Source organism: Zeus faber (assembly GCF_960531495.2).
Source record: "Zeus faber genome assembly, chromosome: 4".
NCBI classification, from domain to species: domain Eukaryota; kingdom Metazoa; phylum Chordata; class Actinopteri; order Zeiformes; family Zeidae; genus Zeus; species Zeus faber.
Genome location: NC_137191.1, coordinates 18,540,837 through 18,554,775, shown reverse-complemented (window position 1 = coordinate 18,554,775; position 13,939 = coordinate 18,540,837). Strand labels below are relative to the sequence as shown.

Here is a 13,939-nt window from a genome sequence, read left to right as displayed (position 1 = left end):
AATTGTAATATAAATACATTTAAATAAATGGATAAACATAATGTACAGGAGAGAAGTGAAATTAAATATGCCCGAGCACTGAAAAGATTGATCAGAATAACCTGTTATTTATGGCCTTAAAAGTGGAACTCTGTGCAGGTATTATTAAAGTATATTTATGATTAGTAAAGGTAGTCAACACTACCCATTCATTTCACCTGTTCATTTCTATTTATCTTGCTTCTCCCATGTATACTGTCTTTTAAGACATTAAAATACACTACTTAGTTTCTACCAGATATCTAGTAAACATAAACGTATTTATTGAAAAAAATAAAATAAAAAATAAAGAAGATGTTGTGCCATCGGCTTCACTAAGATGCGTAGATGTTTTTACTCTACTGTGGTAAGGCATATAAGTGAAATGAATACACACCATTGGTGATCAGGAACATTTTTAATATATTATAAAAAAAAAAGGATATAATAAAAGTTTAAAGGCCCGTAGAAAAGTTAGTACTAACACAACAGAGACAATCACAACGTAGAGCGCATCACCCGATGTAGTCAGCGAGCTGTTTGAGCTCCCTGCAGCTGTTCACCACGTCCGGAACAGACAGCAGGGCCTGTGGAGAGGGGAAGACAACATTTTACTACGGTTCTCGTTCCTTGAAAAGTCTCACGCTTCAAAGAGCTTTAAGAGAGGAGGACTCCGAAAAGACGACAAGGTGCCTCGTCTAACCTTCCTGACGGTATCGATCATGTGATCCAGCGTGAGGAGCTCCTTCTCCATCTTCTGCTGGTTGCTCTGGTGGATCATTTGCTGTGCAGACATAAAAAACAAAAAAACAACACCATCAACACACTTCCTGCTTGTTTAAAACACGGTTGAAGAACCACCTCGTCATTGCTAGAATCAGTGCTCACGTGTCTCTTGGCCCTCTCCAGAAGCCGGGCTCTGGTCTCGTTAGCATCCTGGAGGTTCTCCTTCAGGCTCGCCACCTCGCATGGGAAGGTCACGGTTAACTCAGGGCAGAACTAAACGTCGTTGGACCACAGAAGGTTCCACATCCAGGTAAAAAAAATAAAAATAAGGAAGCTAATTGGCCGATACCTCTCCAAGCAGCTGGATCTTCTCATTCATGAACTGAGTCTGGTTGGCCGATGCACTGCCGGCCTTCTTCAGCTCCTCCCACAGGGCCTTGGACTCAACCTGGGACTTCTGGGCCGTGTGACGGAGCTCCGAAACCTCTTTACGCAACACCTGCGGATAAAGAAAAATAAATACAATTTTAAAAAAAGCCTTTGTTAGACACGGCTGACCTCCTCCGCCAGCTGTACAGGAATATATACAGACATAAAATGTTAAAAAAAAAAAAAAAAAAAAAAAAAAAAAGAAAAAAGGTCTGCTCGGTTACGTTGTTGTCGGCATTGTGCTTGTTGAGCAGCTCCTGGGCCTGGCTGACCTCCGCGATCAGCTGCATGAGGGTCTTCTCGTCCTGGAAACCACCAAGGGGGGATCCGTTTGAGGTACATGTTGACGTACTTATTCCATTATTTCTGGAATTGCTTTGTGTTGTGTGTGTTGTGTGTGTGTGTGGGGGGGGGGGGGGGGGGCTCTCACCCGCACGCAATTGAGCTCTTACCTGAGCTTTCTGCTGCAGCGCCTGGTTACCCCTCTCCACCTGGCTGCCGAGGCGGCTGAGCTGAGCCCTCAGCTCCCTCACCTCGTCCTGGTGCGCGCTGGCCGCGGCTTGCTGCGCCCCCTGCAGGCCGAGACTGGAAAAGCAACACGGTCATCCAACATGCGACACAATCAGCGTACGGTACACAGAAGCCCTTGGCGTGAGAGGGTACTGCAAGTGGGCCACAAAATGTTGAATGTATTTGTATCATTACAATGTACATGCATTTTTCTAAATATTGAAAAGCGAATAAAAAAATTGTCATTATTTTTTTCAATTCAATGATTGTGATAAACCAATAGATTGAAACTTATTGGCATTAAGTTGAATAAACACGCTCTGAGAACACTGGTACACAATTTTTTTGGGGGGGGGGGGGATTTTCCTGTGTCCTGTAAGTCAGAATGAACAATCATCATCTAATAATAATAATAATGAGTAACAATCTAATGAATCATATAAACACAGAAAATGGGTCCAACAGCAGGAGAACTGTGCCCCACAACATGGCGTAGGTTTCGTTTGAACATTTCCCACAGGAAATTTTGAGCATCCTACACTTCATTCCCTGAATTCCAGTGAATTTTTCCTGCACCAATTTAGGCTTTTCACACAGTCATTCACGGTGGAAATGTATTTACTTATGTAATTTCATGTTTTTATTGGAGGGGGGGGGGGGCAAATGCACATGTTCTCTTATTTACACATATGCCCCCACACATGATTCTCAGGACCTACATGGTGTTCTGAAGCTCCCGCAGCTCAGTGTCTTTGTGCTGCTGCAGCGACTTCAGCGTGGACACCAGCTCGGACACCGTGTCGCCCAGGTCGGCGAGCAGCTCCGGCACGTTGTTGTCCTCCTCTTCCGGATCGGCTCTCGCTTCCTCTTCGGGGGTGATGTGTACGATGCGGGTGAAGGCGCTCCTCTGGCTCAACAAGCCTTCAAACTGCGGCACGTCTGAGGGGGCGGATATGACGGTGATATTCCCGTTAAATTGGTATTTAAGTGACGGGGGGGGAGATAAAGATGGAGCGACGCCCCGTTTTTCATTACAGATCCCAAATCCTAAACATTAAGAGTGAAAGAGTACACATCTGATCCACTATTTTTAACAGTGTAGAATTCGATCGCTGGGGGTCATCACAACATTATAATTAACATATCATCTATTTTACATGGCCCCATGTGTAAAATCAAAGACAAATTAATTGGTTTTCTGTCATATTTGAGATGGCTCTTGGTAGAAAATTGTTTTAACAGGATATCCAGTTATACAGTAGCTTTGGGTGTACATCTACAACTTTCATCATTCTATATTTCGCAATATCAATTATTTTGACAAAATGTTAGAACTATTTCATTCGAAATATTGTATACGCATGGCTAAAACAATCCAGATAGATTTGTAGAAGATTCTGTTGTGCACTATTTAATTCCACATTCCTCTTGAAGAACTGGCTTTGACCAATTAACTTAAATAACCCTGAGATGAGCACCATGAACTTTCAATTCTGGAGGAGAAAAAAAAAAAAAAAAAAAAAAAAAAAAAAAAAAAAAGGAGGCCTCTCTTGGAAATGCAGATCAATATCTAGCCCAACACAAGATCCATGTTTAAGGAGTTTAATTTCAAAATTGTTTGTTTCTATCCAAAGAATAAATAATCGCAGCCCAATAAGTTCATGAATAAATCCAGGTGGATGAATGGTTATTAGAGTTGGGCGATATGTCAAAGTTTTCCAACTCTGTGTGGCGCGCGCAGGGCAACTATGGTGGAACAAAGATTTTCAGCGAATGCAATCATGGAAGAGCTTGTGGCGAAATAGATTATTTGGGGATTATTTTGGTTTTAAGGCGGACGCAACCGGCAAGCAAAAGGCAAATAACTAACTTTCCGTCTTTGCAAACGCAGCCCGGGATGGAGCACTGGGTCTCAGCAGCCGCAGTGCGGAGGTTCGGTTAAAAAGTTCGCTTAATTTGGCGTTTTTTTTGTTTTTTTTCCTTTTCCAATTTTTGGGGCCGCTTTCTAAAATCTCACAACAAAAAGCGCAGGAGCAAAATAAAAGGATAAAACTGTGTAATTATCCCGGAGAAAGGGGCCTCTCGGTCTGGGCGGCTTCCCCGGGACGGTCCCCCCACCCCCCGGTAACAGGTGTCTCTCAGTGCGCTCTGCACCGCCATGCTGTTCCTCCAATACCTGAATTCTGAAGCCCGTTTCAGAATTATTCCTACTTTTTGAGGAATTCGCCAGACGGGGAGGAGGTCATTAAATTAGCGAAATAAAAGAACAAAAAAAACCCTCCCCCCAAAAAATATGGGGGTATCCAATATATTCATCCATCACCCAAGCCTAGTTACAGCCCTAATTAGTGGGATATCTGGTCAGTATCAGATCGCAGCATCGCTCCATCTCTAGTGGAAGGAAGGAAGGATGAGGAACCTTGCTCAGCGGGCGTTTTCTTGGTCCCTTCTTCTCCCTTCGCGGCCATCAGTGCAAACATGACGCCGTCCACGAAGGAGCTGGAGGGGGGATTGCAGGCAGGGCCGGTGGGGGTCTGTTGAGCTCTGTCCACAGAGGACTCCCGCTTCTGAAAGTCACAACAAAGAGTGAAACAAAACCTCAAGCCTCGCTACGGTAACCAGTGGACTTAGTCCAACAACAGAGTCTGAGTGACTTCAGTGTTTCTCTGAGGATGGAGTTGTAGCGGAGGTGACATTTTTTATTTTATTTATTTATTTATTTTTTCACGCACGTGCGATGAATTCTATCCAAATAATATGTATGAGTGGGATGTAAGCAATTTCTTAACTGGGGCGCTTCTACTTCCTCGTGTACTCCGTTCAAATGGTTTAGTTTGCTTTGTTGTTACTGTGCGATAGTCACGTGAAGCTGCAGGACTGTTTCCCCTTCACCGAATAATAATCCTGAATATTTGATCAGCATTGTTGCTTCATTGTTTATATCTGCCCGGCGCTTGTTGTGCTGACATTATCAGGTAACCGCAACGTTTCTCGTGTATATACTTTAATCAAAGGTGTGTGAATTGACCTGGAGATGAAACTTCCACAGAGCAAAGTTATATAACAATAGTTTCTTGAGAGATTAGATGGAGGTGGACGGTAGAAACGGTATAGAAAGTACATCGGTATGAATTTACTCTACAGTATGGATTTTGACTATACTGTGCTGATGTATATGGATTCTGAATATTTGAAATTGTTTCCAATACTATGACATAAACCGTTACCGTCCGTGAATCAAAGTATACCGCAATATCAATTTTAGGCCATACCGGCCAGCCCTTTACTTTCCTCCAACAAAAAAAACAACAAAAAGAAACAGAGGCAGTATAGTGGAAACACTAGACCTCTCCGTGGAGCGCCGTATGCAGCTCGTCCGTCAGCCCTCGCAGGGTGTGGTGGAGCACGGTGATGTCGCTGACGGCCTGAGCCAGCTGCTCCCCCAGGTTCTGCCGGGTGGCGTCGGCTTCCTCCTGCAATGCCAGCTTCTCCAGTCTGCGAATGCCAAGTGTCAAAACGTTGGAACTTGATCCCGTAATTATTGTTGTTGTTGTTGTTTACGACTTCCAAGTTCCCCCGTAACAACAGCGACGCTTACTGGAGTTTAGCGAGGGCCCCTTTCAGGTCCTCACACTCGATGTTCCTCTCCCGGAGCCCCTGCAGGTTGGCCCGGAGGGTGGACTCGCTTTCTGCCATCTGCTCTCTCAACAGCTCGTACTCAATCTGCAGGAACTGAAGCATGCAGCAACAAGAGGTTACAGCACGGGCGAAAACAAACACAAATAGCCCTTTGGTGGATTAAAGTTAATATATTTAACAGAAGACAAGCCGATCTTTATCTCTCTAGATAAGGAACACGTCACTAATTTATCTGAGTAGAGATTACATTGGGTGAAAAAACACTAATGCAACCAGTTGCTTTTATTATTTTATACAATATATAAATGCTCTACATACAGTTTACAGCGAAATATACACCCTCGTACACACCTCGTTCATTTCCGTGACGCTGTTGAGCTGAGTGCGAGTGTCCTGGAGCTGCTGGATGCGTACACTCTGAGTGTGAGACAGTGTCTGCAGCTGCTCAAGCTCCTGCGAGCTGCGAGACAGAGCATCGCTGAGCTCACACTCACTCTGCTGAGACTGAGTCAGCGAGGCCTCCAGCCTGCAGCGGGTGGACACATACAGGGAGACAGCGTTTGAGCGAGTCCACGACTGACTAAACTAATAAAGATATGAAAGAGGTCATTACCCTGGCCTTGGGCTGCACCATTATGGCTAAAATGATAATCAAGATTATTTATTCAGATCGCACTAGTGTGATCACACTAGTCAATAGTGTGATCACACTAGTCAATAGTGTGATCACACTAGTCAATAGTGATCCCAATATTGTGATCACTATTATTTAATTACGATTATTTATCCATTTCTGTTTCTCTGTTTGCATGTTCTCCCCGTGCTCACATGGGGTTTCCTCCATCTAACATCAGTAAGGACCCCCACTAAAAAACATGCACAGATCATCGTCTGACCAGCAATGGACATTTGGAACCAGGTCCCCGGGCACGTCATTGAATGCTGCCCACTGCTCCTGGCTGCCCCCCCAGAGGAAGGACAAGCCAGGATGGGTTCCTGGCCGTGTGTTCCACAGAGCCTGCATCGGGCTCCTGCTGACGCACGGATGCACAGATTATTTATCTAGCCACATGGATAATTGCGATCAGACGCAAAACAAGGGCAAATTGCACTCAGCAGCAAAACTTTATGGGCTTGTTTGTGCTGGCATACCATTATGAATCTATTTTTATTTTTTTTTATAAAAATCGTCACAATTAATATACAATTAATTGTGAAGCCCTACTGTGGCTAATAAAAATTAATGTTGTAATATGATGGACCTGACATGAACATTTATAAGAAGCCATTGGTTGCCAAGACTGACAAAACGGCTGCCAAAAATGTATTTATTTTATAAATGAGTGACAATAATCCGAAAAAATTATAATTAATTTCCATTTTCACTTGTTAGAGTAAATCAGTGCTGCAGGATAACTCATTTTCTATGGTGGAGGTTTCTAAACATACAAAGGAACACCAAGTTTTTTTTTTGTTTTTTTTTTATTATTATTATTATGAAAGGTTCTCGACAATAGATGATTGATAATGGCGCAAATTTGGTGCAAATCTGGGGCAACTGGGCAACTGATCAACTGTTATTGTCGGGCCGTGCTATAGATGTGGTTGATAATTAAGTCAGAGTTTAGAGAAGAGTATGCAAATTAAGTTCATAACTCACCCGTCTGCCCTCTCATTGGCTACCTGGACGTCTTTCCATGACTGCTCCAACCTGGACAACCATTGTATTGAAGAAAACATTTAGCTTCAATGTATTTAAATAGCGGATATATACAGTACAGTTATTAGGTTTGGGACAATATATATTGTGATACTTCCTCTTGCGATACGTTACATACACTGGCGCCAAATATCGATAGTTATAATGAAACATGTTGGCGCTCTAAACTAGTGGTGTAATGGAACGTAGATTATCCGTGATCCATACGGATCGCCCCCCACGGCACGCATGTGAACCGAGGATCAATCGCAACATTTAACCATCATAGTGAATGTGGTGTGGGGGCGGTGTGATTTAAGCAGCCACACCTGCCTTGGGTCTAGCTAATGGGGCCCAGGAGCAGGGGCGGCTGTGCACCTCTTGTTCATCAGAGCAATTGATGATTCGAGAGAGAGAGAGAAAGTTCCATTTTGTGACTGTGCTGCTCTTACTTGGTTGTGGTGGCAGCGAGGGTCTGCTCCAGGAACGTGTAGGAGTGTAGGGTGGAGTCAATGGTGGCGGACAGCTCCGTCACCTTCCTCTCCAGCTGAGCACACTCCTCCTCCCCCTCGCTCAGCTTCTGACGCAGCACACCCATCTCTGGTGCACAGAGTGACAGCAAGTTTAATACGATTGGCTTTGCTATTTGGCTATCCTAACGGCCTCAACCTTTTGAATATGTTTAAAGTTGCTTTGGGGTAAAGATGCATTTAGGTGGTGTTTTACCCGTCGTCATGATGGTGACCTGTATGTCGAGATCTCCAATATGATGCCTGGCATCTTGAAGATCCAAATTAGCTTGATCCAGCTCTTCCTGAATCTGTGGTGTACAGTTTGATAGTCACACCGATCATTAGCGTGCCAAGCGCAGGCTGAAAAAGGAAGCAGGACGTGAAGAACCTTAAAAACAAGGGATCGGACCTGCTGCCTCTCCTCCACAGCTCGGTCTCGCGCCTGCAGGTGCTCGTCTCTCTCTCTATGAGCAGCGGCGGCTTTCTCGTTCAGCTTCAGCAACATGGGATTCGTCTTCTGGACGAGGGACCAGACCGCTCGGAGCTGGGAGCGAGAGGAAAATTCCATTACAGGACTTTTTGAATTATTGGTTCATAGTCAAAACAGGTTAAGTATACGATAATCAAGTATATGATATGGGATAACATGTACATAATATGGTATTTTCTTCTGGAATATTAATTTTTTGCTGATTATTATTGTCTCAATCACGTGTTAAAATGGTAACCCCATCGCTTCCTCAAGTCTGAAAATAGCAAACAACCACACCTCTTCAGTCAAGCTGGCTTGGTCTCTCGTGGCTCTGGTCAAAACACCGGACGCTGTGTTGAGTGATTCAACGTAGGCCTCGTTTAATGCGACCTGCGCAATAAAGAAGGAATAAAACATTTTATCAAACAGAGATGATTTGCCGATATCCTGAGAAAAATCTCCACTGCCGTCGGCCTGCATGTGTTTAACGTGCGCTGCACCTGCTCGGAGTGCGTCGTGATGAGGGCGGCCATTAGTTCTTGGTGGGATCCCACGCTCTCCTCCAGCTTGGATATTTGCTGTGCAGAGTGAACTCTCAGCTGCTCCAAGACGCTGAACGCCTGGAAACGTATGTTCAGACAAACACTTATTAATGCTCCTGCGATGAGGACTCGAATAAAATGTTCATGTCATGCAACATCGTAAAACCATGTTCATCTTTTTAACAATTAACAAGCAAATAAATTGCAACTGCTTTAGCAGTTCCTTCATATAAAAAAATGATATGCCAAATTCAACTACTAGTATATGATAGTATAGTATGCAATATTTTCTGTGTCAGAGAACCAAAAATAAGTATGTTTTACAGGAATTGTGTGTTTAAATGGTTTGTTTTATGCTGGGTACTTGCAGAGGAATTTCATTTTGAATCGGCATTTGAGAAAATATACATAAACAAAGAAAAACATAAAAAAATTTAAAAAAGAAATTCAATTATATGAGATGGGGTTTTTTTTTCTTCTTTTTTGTTTTTAAAGCACAAACACCACATTAAATCTACTGTAATAGATCTATTATTTCTCACTATGGCATAGCTATGAGACATGTGTTTCTCACATGTGTAACCCAGACCTCTCTTTTTCCCAAGTTACAAACAAAAAAAATGAAAGTAATTTTATTTCCAAACATTGAAACAAAAACAAAATCATACGGAGATGACCACTTAATACGTAAATAAACAAACACCACTCTTACCGCCTCCTTGGCCGTGGAGGCCTCGTCCCTCCGCTGCCTCATGTCCTCCCTCTCTTGGAGAGTGTGTCGGACCTTCTGCGCCATCCTGACCTGCGCCTCCTTGAACCTCTGACACAGGGTCTTCATCTCCGCATACTAAAACAGAAAGAGGAAATAAGCACAGTCAAAAGACTTGTTTATACTCATACTTACAATGTCGCCACAGACTAAACAATAGCGATTAGTGAAAACAATATTTTGCTTTTCATTTAAATAGGAATCACCTGCGTAATGAGACTACAGTAGTCGTCTCGGAAAAGCTCTTCCATCTGCTTCATGTCAGCGAGAGCCGAGCCTGTGTCAGCGCTCAAAGCCGTCTGATCCCAAAGCACACACAAAGCCAATCCAATAAACAGAACTACAGAACCCAAAAGAGATTTATCCTCATCACACAACGTAAAACTGAATTCAATTGAATGCATTATTTGATATTACCATGGCGATTTTTGAGTCCTGCATGGATTGAATGAGGCTCTGTTGACAGCCTTTGTCCAACTCCATTTCTTTAATTCTACCCAAAGCTTCCACATAGAGGTCCCTGTATGTTGTGGTCTGTGGAGACAAACAATTCTCCATTGTCAGGTGAAGAATTTGGTTGAGTACTCATGGTGAAATAACAAAAACTAATATAAAAAAAATAAATTATGATATATCTGTTTTTATATTTCACAGATCGCGGATACTTTTAGTGCCTGTGTACTTCATTGCAGTTGCCTTTGGAATACGGTGACTGGTCCCCCAAAGCCCGTACCTGACTGAGTTCTGTGTGGTCCGTCTGCACCAGCACGTCCCTGAGCTCCGAGGGCGCTGGGCCAGCCGCAGGATGTCGCTGGACCCTGGCCGAGTCAAGCTGCTGCGCCAAGGCCTCCACCAAGATCATGCTGGACCTCAACCTCTGCTCCAGCTCCGGCCTGGGAAGTCCCTCCAGGCTGCCTGGTGGTACGCTGAGAGGGAAAGAGAGTGAGGGCGTCTTTCCACAGTCAAAAAACAAAAACAAATCCTGAGGCTATCTCCTAGATTTAGTCAGTTACTAATCAACAGCCAACAAAGTTAAAAGTCCAAGATCATTACTCACTTCCATAGGAGAGGGTTGGTGATAGTGCAGCTGTCGGCCACAGAAATCTCCCACTTTTTCTCAAACTGGCCGGATGTGTTGACGCTGTGTTCTACCAGCTTCACGGGCGTGGTGCCGACGCAGACGCTGACTGACTCTGCAGGAGTATTGGCGGTTGATGAACCGGTTTGAGAAGTGTGAGCCGGGGCCGGAGCTACTGGTCCAGGAGCCGGAGCAGCAGCGGTGCCCACCTTTCCTGATGCCAGCATGAGGAACTCTGCCATCTGGCGCAGCTGCTGCTGCAGGGGGCCGTTGGGGATCAACGGGATGTCCAAGATGTTAATCTGGTCTCCAAGTGGGGGCGCTGATGGGGCTTCAACAGTCAGTTGCTCAGTTGTTTCTCTGACTACCACAGGCGTCTTCTGGCGTCCGGAAGCAAGTACAGTGGAGTTGAAACATGGTTCAGGCATGGGACTCTCTAACGGCCCAGCAAATGGGTCAGCGGGAGTCGCCGTGGCCCTTTCACGGCCCACAACGGGTCTGTGAGCCAAAAACCTTGCCAGAGGAGAATCCTTGTAAGCCTGTACTCTGGCTAGGGGAGTTCCCCTCATCACGGGAGTGTGGAGTTCAAACTGAAAGGTCTGTTCGACGCCTGGAAACTTAGGTACCGGGGTCGAAACAGTCAAGAGGTTCTCAGAGTGTGTTCTTGTGTCGGATTCACCAAAAACTGGGTCGTTTCCAGCTGAGCCTTGAGAAATGTCTGGTGCTCCGCTCCTGGAATGCAGATTAGACTTGTGATTCACACGTCCCAGCACTTTGACAGGTGTCACATCCTCTCTGCCGTCAGAGGCCTCTGTGTGGGGAAGCTCACTGTGCACTCCGTTGTCTTCATGATGTAACAAATCCAGTTTCAGTGCACCTGCAGAGTTTATCAGCTCTGCAGATGCATTTCCCATCGTAGAAGTGTGTTTATCTGTAGGGCATTCGACTCCACCAGTCTCCATAGTGCCGGAGGGGGGTTTAAGCTGACCTTGGTTGTGATCACACATAATGGCAGCGTGATTTCCAGGAAGAAAGTCGGTCTTCTCAGACCCTCTGGTGGCGCCTGAAAGATTAACCTCACTCAATTCACAAATGGAGGGATTGGAAAAGACCTCAGCATTGCCACCACTTGTGACCAAGATATTTTGTTCATCAACTTCAACATAATCACAGGCACTAGCTGACAGCTCCTCGACAGCTGGATGGGGACCACTTGGGTAGGATAATGGCTTTTCACTATTACAGTAGGGGTGCTCTGCATGGTCTTTAAATGGACCTGTGTGATGGTCACCAGCTAGAGCACTTTTGTTGACGCTTTCATTCCATTCCACCGTGATGTTCCCAAACTGGACAGAGGGAAGAGGAACTGTGTCATCTGCAGGTTTAGTGTCACCTGAAACCTCAACCTCACCCCATGCGCAGACAAATGATTTTAAAGTTATGTCACCCTGTCCGTTGGCAGCTTCGGGGCTTCGGGTAACCGAATAAGGAATTCCCCTTTCTCCGCTGCAGTAAGGATGGTCTGCGTGGTCCTCTTTGCATCGCTGGCCATAGTCATCCAGCGTGACACTTAGATTCACATCGTCGCTCGGTAGGTGCTCCACGAGTTCTGGTCTCGGTAAAGGGATGGTCGCATCAGCTCGGCTGGTGGTGTCCAAGACCTCCACCTCACCCCCATTGCAAAAAAAGGATTTTATTGTGACATCCGCTCCTCTACAACAGGTGTTTTGAGACATTACGGAGTCTTGTTTGGCACCCGTGTCATCTAGACAAGATCCCGTGTTGAGGTTTACGGTGCCTGCGCCCGTCTCAAGGCTACAGTAGGGATGCTCCATGTGGCAGTTCCACGATTGGCTCATCATGCTGTCAGAGACGACTGTGTCTTCTTTTAAACACCTGTTTTTTAAGGCCTGGTTCTCCGGTATATTAAAAACATCTTCCGCCACCACTGAATGCTCTGAGATCTCAATCTCAGCCCCAGCACAGTTGAAGGATTTGAATGTCACATCTCCAACTTCCGCCTCAGGAGTACCAATAGGTACTGGGGGGACTTGGCCGGTTAAATTATAATAACTGGCGTCTTTGTCTTTTGGTGAACACTTCTCTGAGGACTGTTGTTGGGCACAGGCAAGAGCATTACTCTGTTGGATAAAAGTAAAGGTGGGTTTAGAAAAAGAGAGTACAGGAGAGAAAAAAAAAAACAAAAAAAAGACTGCTATGAAAGGAGCTTGGTGAAGTCACAATGTGAACTTGCCTTCATCGTGTTCGTAGCATCTCCAATAGCTGGTGATGTCGATGGAGTTGAAAAATGCTGCATTTCATTCTGCAGACTTCTGAAAGGAGTGCGATCCAAAGACCTGGTGGGAGTCTAACGACAACAGAACAAGTCCTTAAATTATTTCATTTGCTCCATTACAATTAAGTACTCAATCATATGTGGAAAACAGACAGAGACAAAAAAAAAAAAAAAGTGTGACAGAACGTACTCCGTTTGAACTTGACATCCTTGGGAACTTTCAGCATTCAGTACTGGGTGAACAAAACCCACAAAAGAAGAACAAATACAAAGACGACATGTTAAACTCTGGAAAAACAAACATGGGAATGGTGACAGTCATCTTATATAAATTGTACGAGTGTTCGGATTACAGGGCTGTCGCCGTCATGATATTTGACAGTGTGTCTGCAGGTTCCAGAGAGTTCAATGTAAGACTAATGGAGATGAACTTGTCCAAATAAAAAACACGGGAAAAAAAACAAAATCGGACAAAAGGTTTATGTTTCAAATCAGACCTCGTCAATTTTATCAGTTGGCTTAAAATCCCACTGACACTTGGATGATCTAGATCCATATATTATACATACGTTATACATAATAGAGATATAGATGGTGAAGTGTGTTTTACAAAAGGTTTAGGATAATGTGGGTTATGTGATAACTGCACAGGCTCTGGTTTACCAACAGCAATAGCGTCAAATGATAGAAAGTTACCGCAGCCAAGAGCACCCCAAAATGGATAAAACCCGCTTAAGACGGTCGTTGGGGCATAAGTTCTCGCAAAAGCTTAATGGACGTTTCACCATTTAAGACGGAAAGGTTCAACAAAGTGAACGAAGACGTAAACAAACCTCGCGTTTCGTTTCATTCCGTCGGCTCCAACCGCTCTACGTTCAAAATGAGACGCGCTGCGCTCCTATTGGTCCGTGGAGGGCTACGTCACCTTGTTTCGTCGAAACTACTTCCGGGTTCAAAGTGCTGCCACCCGCTGGGGGGATTTCATATTGCAGCTACTTTGGCACGTTTTTATGGAGCACCTCAGTGGAGCAGTGGGTGGCGCTGTAACACCGGTGCAGGTCTTCATCTTCAGCGATGCACTACAAAAAAATAAAATAAATAATAATAATAATAATAATAATAATAATGCACATTTTTTCGTGTACATTTTTGTCTATTAAGCTTTTTATGGTAATCGTCTGTACAACAGTGCACCAAGTATTAGAAGTCTGTTTCATAGTGGGTCCAACCACTCACTTCAATTAGAAAT

General features: G+C 44.5%; 1 protein-coding gene and 1 long non-coding RNA gene across 2 annotated transcripts; both read right to left on the bottom strand.

Moving 5' to 3' along the window:
- Positions 1–469: 469 nt before the first annotated feature.
- Positions 470–11,446, bottom strand: spag5 (sperm associated antigen 5). The gene is made up of 22 exons (XM_079998816.1): positions 10,374–11,446; positions 10,050–10,242; positions 9,734–9,850; positions 9,523–9,615; positions 9,260–9,394; positions 8,506–8,625; positions 8,303–8,395; positions 7,943–8,077; positions 7,748–7,841; positions 7,474–7,621; positions 6,983–7,033; positions 5,674–5,848; positions 5,282–5,415; positions 5,031–5,178; positions 4,103–4,250; positions 2,403–2,622; positions 1,626–1,758; positions 1,398–1,478; positions 1,094–1,243; positions 907–981; positions 722–802; positions 470–605 (listed from the first exon to the last, which is right to left on the bottom strand). Exons 1-22 carry the CDS (start codon positions 11,399–11,401, stop codon positions 534–536), a joined length of 3,624 nt encoding a protein of 1,207 aa, XP_079854942.1. The 5' UTR covers positions 11,402–11,446; the 3' UTR covers positions 470–533.
- A 1,204-nt stretch (positions 11,447–12,650) lies between these two features.
- LOC307228967 lies at positions 12,651–13,610 on the bottom strand. The gene is made up of 3 exons (XR_013844106.1): positions 13,524–13,610; positions 12,881–12,923; positions 12,651–12,762 (listed from the first exon to the last, which is right to left on the bottom strand). It is a non-coding gene; the product is annotated as an uncharacterized lncRNA (long non-coding RNA).
- Between the last annotated feature and the right edge of the window lie 329 nt (positions 13,611–13,939).

Bases quoted from the DNA above. Each gene is read 5' to 3' on its own strand.
- spag5 (XM_079998816.1), bottom strand. From the start codon at position 11,401: ATGTGTGATCACAACCAAGGTCAGCTTAAACCCCCCTCCGGCACTATG. The intron at 5,849-6,982 runs GTGAGTTATGAA...CACCCGCTGCAG, and splicing joins GCCAATGAGAGGGCAGACGG to GCTGGAGGCCTCGCTGACTC. The intron at 982-1,093 runs GTATCGGCCAAT...TTCCCATGCGAG, and splicing joins AGATCCAGCTGCTTGGAGAG to GTGGCGAGCCTGAAGGAGAA.